This window comes from Montipora capricornis, chromosome 3 (genome assembly GCF_036669925.1).
Source record: "Montipora capricornis isolate CH-2021 chromosome 3, ASM3666992v2, whole genome shotgun sequence".
In the NCBI taxonomy this organism is placed as follows: domain Eukaryota; kingdom Metazoa; phylum Cnidaria; class Anthozoa; order Scleractinia; family Acroporidae; genus Montipora; species Montipora capricornis.
In genome coordinates, this window is record NC_090885.1 from 2,224,742 (window position 1) to 2,232,241 (window position 7,500).

A 7,500-nucleotide genomic window follows, 5' to 3' on the forward strand; every position below is an offset into this window, starting at 1 on the left:
GTAGCTTTAAATACCCGTAAAACGGAGCACTGATGGAGAGGGGGAGTAAACTGAGCGCACCGTCGACCTCAGGTTTGTCAGTTGAATTACTGTTACGAGTTATCGACGTTAAATATGGTTACTTTACTTTACTTTAAGTGGGGGTGCTTGTCTCGTCCCTCCTTGGACTGAATAATGTCATGTAAAAACGTTGTGCTTTTCTCTTGTAGAGGCTTCATTGGTCGATGCTATGGAGTTGGAGGAAAGGCAAAGTGAAACGCCGGAATCTACAGTGAAAAAGAAAAAGTTGATGCGCGGAATGAAAAAGAGAATAAGGGAATTAGAAGACAAACTATGGGAATACGAACAATCGCCAGCTGATGCGTCGAGCATCAATGTGATTACACCACCCACCGAAGATCAGATCGTTGAGTCTGAAATATATCAAAAAGCTCTGAAGGAGAGAGAAAGTTTAGAGAAAGAAAAAATACAACTCGAGGCAGAAAGCAAAACAATGAATTCGGAGCTTCAACTTTTGAGGAAACTTGTAAGTCAAAGGAATATTGACAAGGAAGCCGAGTGGGACATGATTAATGAAAAGATGAATGAAATTAACGCTGATAGAAACCAGTTAGAGAACGAGAAGAATCGCTTAAGAGGAGAACTTATTTCAATTGCATCCGTGGTTAACGACATGCATAATGCAGAGGAATTATTAAGAACTAACCCAGATGAAAGCGCGTATGTGATGCAGGCACAGAGTTTGAAGAAAGCTAACAATGTCTTGCAAAATGAACTTCACGATTTATTAAAGAAAGAAGAAGACTTGAAGAAAGCTAACGAGAAGCTGTGGATGGAAAAAGCTGATCTGCAAAGGGTAACTGTCTTTTTTTTTTTTGCTTAATGTTTGGGTAAAGGGGATTCTAAATATTTTAAAGTACGATATTGTCAGCCATTAACACATTTTTGTGTAAGGCAACTGAGACCCCTGCCCCCGAACCCAAGAGGGTTCGAGGAGTAGGGTCATAGTGGTAGGTATTGTAATAGCCAAGTTCCCCCTGAGGGGCAGGGAAATTTTTAATTTGGAACACTATTCAAATGTTGCATTCTCTTCTTTCTATGGGAGGGAGAGAGTCAAAGGGCAATGAATTCAATTGATTGGTGCATAACTAGTAAGTTAACTCTGAAGGTTCACATAGTCTGCAGTCCAGGCGCATTCTGGCGAGGCACGGTCTATGGACGCGGAATATTCGGCTTCCATCTTGAATCTTGGAAGCGGAGAATAATTGGGGCAATATTGCCACCGCTTGGTTGTCAAATCAAACGTTGCGGCTCGACAAACTGTCGACATTAGAGAAGATAACTCGAGCTCCTTAGCAAATCGTCTGTTTCAACTACACCGGAAAAAATGCTCATTGAGCAGGCAGACTTTTTATCCGCCCGGGTATCTACTTTGAAGTCTTTAGCGCCACTCAACTTGGTTTCTCGTCCTGGGTTAAAAATGTTTTCCAATTAGAAAGACTTTGTTTGGACCAATTTCGTATTGTTTAATGTTGGGCTGGAACAAGCATGGAAAAGGGTAATGTGAGAAGATCATTTCAGATTAGCCTTATACCAAATGTATGGGGAAGTCCTATCCAGTCTATTCGTAAATTACGTCTAAATTGGCCTTATTGGCATGATGAAAACAGGTCCAACTCACCATTAAATCTTTTGCGTTCTTGTAGGGGCGAGGCTCGTCGCTTTCGTCAATGGATGGAAATTTTAACAAAGAAGTTTCTCGATTGGTGACAGAGAACGTGGTGAGTGGATTGTGTCGCTTGTTCTCCGTGGTAATTAATTGGCTGGCTTGTTGAAACCAGTACACAGGATGCGACTGATGTTAAATGATAAAACAGTGCTCGCCGTGTCGGTTACATCCCGTGTCAAGTTGTATGAAGTTCGCCTCCAAGGCATTTTTGAACTTTTATCAAAAGGTAAACGATAACATGACAAACCAAGAGCTGGTTTTGCTTGTTACGCCTGATTTATGGCTTATACACGCTACATAAAGCCGTAATTGACCAGTTGGCGAGATGTTAGCAGAGGTGGCGTAGCTGTTCAATACAACCACGCGTGTGATGAGTTCGAGTCCATCTTTACTGCAGTCTAACTTAAATGTGATGATCATTTTAAAATCCAACCATTGACGTACAAAAAAAATCGTGTCATTTGTAGGAGCTTAAGGAACAAGTTGAAAAACTGGAAGTGGAGCTTGAGGAATTCAAGCAGGGTGGGACGGGAATGGCTTTGGCACCATTCAGAGGAAGAACGCAGTCTTACAAGGGTATGTTGTTGGTGGACTTCAAACCAATTTTTTGCACATTTGTTTCTTTTAATAAATTTCTAATAAATTTCTTTTTTAACAGGATTTTTTTTTGTATCATTTTTTAAAATCGTGCTCCCGGTTTTTCTTAATTTGAAGGTGAACTTGAGCAGAAGAGAAGAGCGCAAAGCTTTTTAGCTGGACAGGAACCAAAAGCAGGAAAATTGGTTTGTAAAAGGAGTTCTTTTCACCAGTTAACGATTTTAAGGTCATCGCAGTTGTGAACAGTACTTAAGAAGTCTGTAACGAAATCAAAGTACTTTTCACGTTAAAATGAGTACCAGCGTTACTGGGAACAAAACGAAATACTTTTCTCCCGTTGCCTTGCTTTTCCAGTAACGGCTGAGTTGTGTAAGCTTGAAGCTTGTGAGATGTAATTTGGAATAAATAACCACGCGTACATTTTCCGGAAGACCAACAAAAGTGCTCGTGCGATTTGAAGTCGGAAAAAATTACAAATGCGTAGTTTAGTCCAAATTGCACGATAAAAATCGTGATTACTTATTAGTAATTCAGGTTCAGAAAACAGCACACAACCCAACTGGTCTACGCCAATCGTATAATTTATGCAAGGTTATATTATTCCATTTAAGAGAAGTATAAATACATTGAGAACTATGGTATAAGCGATGTTTATTAAAAACTGGATCATTGGATAATGCAATTCGAGAGTTTTGATTGGCTAAGCATCATGGGTTATGAGCCATTATACCATGATCTACAAACACGGCAAGCATATGCGTGATTTTTTGGGCCTTTTTATTTTTATTGTATTCTAGTTTTCTATATTTTGGGGGCGTTTTTAATAAAACAATTATTCCACTCGCGCTTGTTGAATATGAGATGATTATAGCCAACTCGTCGCTACGCGCCTCGTTGGCTATCTATATCATCTCATACCAACGCGCGCTTATGGAATAATTGTTAAGTATAACATACAGCAATGAACACTGAGTTCTTTGGCGATATCCAGTCAGACCAGGTTAGAAACGGGTCAGCAAAAGGGCTCAAAAAAGAACTCGACAGCAAATTGGTATGCAAGCGTCAGAGACGTGAAACAGATCAGCGAGACGGGAGTGTTCTCTGATCGAAATTACTATGAATCTTAGTACTTTGAACCTCAAAAATATGTAATCAAACGCCAATCAAATCAAAGGAAGTGTCAAACCAACGTAAATTATTCATTGTTCATTAAATTACTAAATACAGTCAAACCTGCGTATAACGGCCGTGTTTAAAGCGGACACCCTGTAAATTACGGTCACCACACAACTTCCCGAGAATAGAGTCTTATATTTACTCTAAAGTTGATCTGTATACAGCGGTCACGTGTACATAACGGACGCGGTCACCCTTTACACTTCCCGAAGCCACCATTTCATTATTATGTACCTGCATAGGATGGTCACCAAATTGTCTAACGATTAGATAATTGAGACAAGATTATTCAACTGCTCACTCAGTATGATTGGTTTGCGACCTCGTTTTCACGTAGTAACCTCTCTTGTGTTACCTGAAAATTGCATTTCTCCTAGCCAATCACCTTGGAGAATTTTTTCCATGTAGAATATTGGAGCTAAAACGAAATGTAATGCCCCAAGGAATCCCTCTACCTCCTGTAATGTCTGGTTTTCTCTGAGTTGTCAACTTCCTCGAATCTCTTTAGATTCTTCTTTTAAAGATATGTTTGCGTCGTCTTTTGCCCTGTCATTAACGTCGATATGTTCTTGTAACTTTCTTTTCGTAGGTCATGCGACACGCTGGTCTTCTTCGGAAATCCTCCCACGCCCAAAAGGAAGGGGTAAACTATAGACCAATTGCATAAATGGCGGTCAAAAATGTATTCTTTTGTTTATGTGCTAATGAGACTCACTAGCCCCGCTCTCAAGCAACATTTCTTTTGTATATTGTCCATGCAAACGAGGCTAGTGAGTGTAATTAGCACATAAACAAAAGAATATTCTTTTGGCCGCCATATATGCATTCGGTCTATGCACTGTTTGTTATAGCTCACAAAGAGGATCGAACCTTTGGACATAGCATTGAAATCCTATGTCTTTCCGAGTTCCATTCTTCCTCCTTAAGGCTTATTAAAGCGAGTCTTCAACATGAACACTTAGAAATGTTTGCACTGTCTCATGTCAGAGAAAAAGGATAAGAAAGTGAAATTGGAAGTGTCTTAACTGAGTATTAAACTGAGACAAGATGTTTATTAGTTATTTTTGTTTCTCATAGGACCTGCTTCCTCTTCCCCCCCAATTGAAACCTCAAAAAGTTCGTGGTATGATTGAGTTCGCAAGCGATGACGAAGACAACGTTATTAAATATTTGATTACTGAAATGGACCCCAAATCCATGGCGGATGCTATTCCAGGGCTCCCTGCACACATTCTTTTCATGTGCATCCGGCATGCTGACCACGTGAATGACGACCGACGCATGCAAAGTCTCCTGACCAATAGTATTAACAGCATCAGGAAAGTCGTCAAGGTAAGAATCGCCGGCCATTTTCTGAAAATCGCCGAAAATTAATTCGTGAAACCCAAATTCTGCATCACGCATATAAATTCTTGTTCTGTGTTTATCGTTGCTTGATTAAAAATAAAACACAAACAGGGTGATAAACATGGTAAACCAACGCATTTTATAAAGACTGTTATTTTGCCGGGAAAATCGATCTTTGAACATATTTTCCTGATCAGAGAAAAGAAGACATCTGCAAAGTTTCATGACTAGAAACGTTTCCTTTTCCTTTTTGAAGATACAGTGAGTCTTATGATTCCTCCATAAACCTGGAAAGTATCGGGCCTTTCGAGAAACGCCCACCGGGAGCCCCATTTCTCGAAATTCCCGAAACCTCTCGGGCCTTTTTCTGGTGCCACAATTCTATGTCTTAATCACGGATAGCTTTCAAGTAAACAAACTCCGCAATCATTTTGCTTTTTGTTACCTTGAAAACATGTTAAAAGACCAGCCTATTAAGACAAGCCAATGGCAGTTTCGTAAATAGCTTTTCGGGCCCTAAACGCCTTCGGGACCTTCGAGAAACGGGCCCCGTAAGGCCACTGTTCTCACTATCCAGAAAATAAAATATACGGCACGTTACAGTCAAACCAAGTGAAGCGTACCCCTCAAGATTGCATTAATGAACTGATTATTTGAAACTTGAACCCGCTAGTCGTTTCAAGAATGCAATAATGAATTGATCATTCGAATATTGAACTCGCTCGTTCGATCCAAGAATACGGCTAACGGGTTCCGTTTCCGAAAAATCGATTCAGTATTGCATTCTAGAAAATACTAGTAGGTTTGAAACCTACTAGTCGCAACAGTGAATTGATTTTTCGAAAACGGAATCCGTTAGCGAATTTAGCCGTATTCTTGGATCGAGCGAGCGAGTTCAATATTCGAATAATCAATTCATTATCGCATTCTTGAAACGACTAGCGGGTTCAAGTTTCAAATAATCACTTCATTAATGCAATCTTAAGGGGTACGCTTCACTTGGTTTGACTGTAAACGTTGGTCAAGGTAATCTTCATACACGCCTTTACTTAGATATGCTTGGAGAGTACATATTCACCGTAACTACGGCAAATACTGAAATCTTTGCACAAGTTAGCCTGGCCCGGTTAACCTTGCCTGCGTAGCATGCAAGCGTTTCTGTGCGGGAAACATGCAACGACGAAAGACACAAAAAAAGAGGTGTCCCGCCCCACTTTATGCGAGGCCAAAACATCGAAAATCTTGCATGTTACCCGCACGGAAACGGTTGCTACGCCGGCTAGTTGAGACTGCAATAAAATTATGGTGACTTATGCATCGGATACAGACAGGTATGCGTCCTTTGACCTACTGGGGCTGGCTTTCAGTGACATGATAATTTCTGCATAGCCACCACTCTGCCAAATGATTATTAAGGCGCATGTTCCGTTCCTTTGTCAGAAAAGTCCGAGTAACCTGGACATTTTGGCATTTTGGCTGGCGAACACTTCTCGACTTCTTCATGATATGAAACAGTACAGTGGGGATCGGGTAAGTGGACATCATGTTATTTTTATGAATGTTTACCCGCAACACCCTCCTTTCGCCTCACTGTTTTCCCTTATCATTATTATTATTATTATTATTATTATTATTATTATTATCTGAAAGGAAAAAAAAACAGATCAGGTGCCGTCTTTGTTGTACTTTTCCAAAATAAAGAAGAAAAATCAAGGGTTACTACATGTATAATCCATTGAAAACAAAAGACGACTTTGATTTCAGTTTGAGTCACGTTTGATCAGAACCCGGCGATGAGTCTAAGGAACTCGATGGTATCTAAATCATCAGTTAATGCCGGCGGTTTTTGTCAAGGGATAACGCACTTATTCATTCAGTTTCAACCTGACCCATCAAGATGACTGATATCTGAGCACAAACAATCGTTTACATTTGGACAAAGTCTCTCGTACACATTGTCCACCACGGTAACAAAGTGATTCAAGTAGTGAATTTTAAGAAGTCGACAATAATACTAGTAATAATAATAATCATAATCACATAATTATAATCAGAAATCATAATCATAATCAGAAAAATAACTATAACAGATAAAAGACTTTTCATATTTATAGAAATATGATATTATCTTTGCCTGTGTACAGTGTCCTCTTGTCATTCTGTTCTCCTCCTGAAAACTTTCAAAACGCGATTTGAACATGAAGTTCTTTCGATAGAACTCGAACTCAGTGAATCATCCAGGAGATGATTTGGTAGCTTTCTTTTGAAATAACTATGATGTAGATGTTGTTCCTTCCTCAGCTCGACAGTAGCTGGTGATAATGGTGTAGTCATGTTACTGTTGTGTGCTCTTGTTCATTCATTCGTTCATTCATTCGCTTCCATGATTCCTCCCACAACGCTAACACTTCAGTGGCTTATAAGACGGCCCGATGAAGATGGACTGCCCGCCTCACTCATTAAACACTGGACCAACGTGAAGGATTACATCAAAGATGTTAGTGTGTCAGCCAAGAAAACTTTGCTCTTCTTTTAATAGTCTTTGTCTGTTTAAGTTTGGTGTCATTTCGTTAGCGTTCACGAAATATTTCTTCGTTCACTTTACACGTTTTCTTTCTCATTTCATCACTTTGCGTTTCAACTATTTTTTC

The 7,500-nt window shown here is 39.7% G+C and overlaps 1 protein-coding gene across 2 annotated transcripts in view; it reads left to right on the forward strand.

The window, feature by feature from the left end:
- LOC138041889 (unconventional myosin-Va-like) overlaps window positions 1–7,500 on the forward strand; it is a 43,688-nt gene that overhangs the window by 28,405 nt on the left and 7,783 nt on the right. For both annotated transcript variants that reach the window (XM_068887571.1, XM_068887570.1), the window contains 7 exons: window positions 210–856; window positions 1,707–1,781; window positions 2,197–2,305; window positions 2,444–2,511; window positions 4,092–4,145; window positions 4,580–4,834; window positions 6,290–6,379. In XM_068887571.1, coding sequence (XP_068743672.1) covers window positions 210–856; window positions 1,707–1,781; window positions 2,197–2,305; window positions 2,444–2,511; window positions 4,092–4,145; window positions 4,580–4,834; window positions 6,290–6,379 — 1,298 coding nt within the window. The remainder of the gene's footprint in view (window positions 1–209; window positions 857–1,706; window positions 1,782–2,196; window positions 2,306–2,443; window positions 2,512–4,091; window positions 4,146–4,579; window positions 4,835–6,289; window positions 6,380–7,500) is intronic.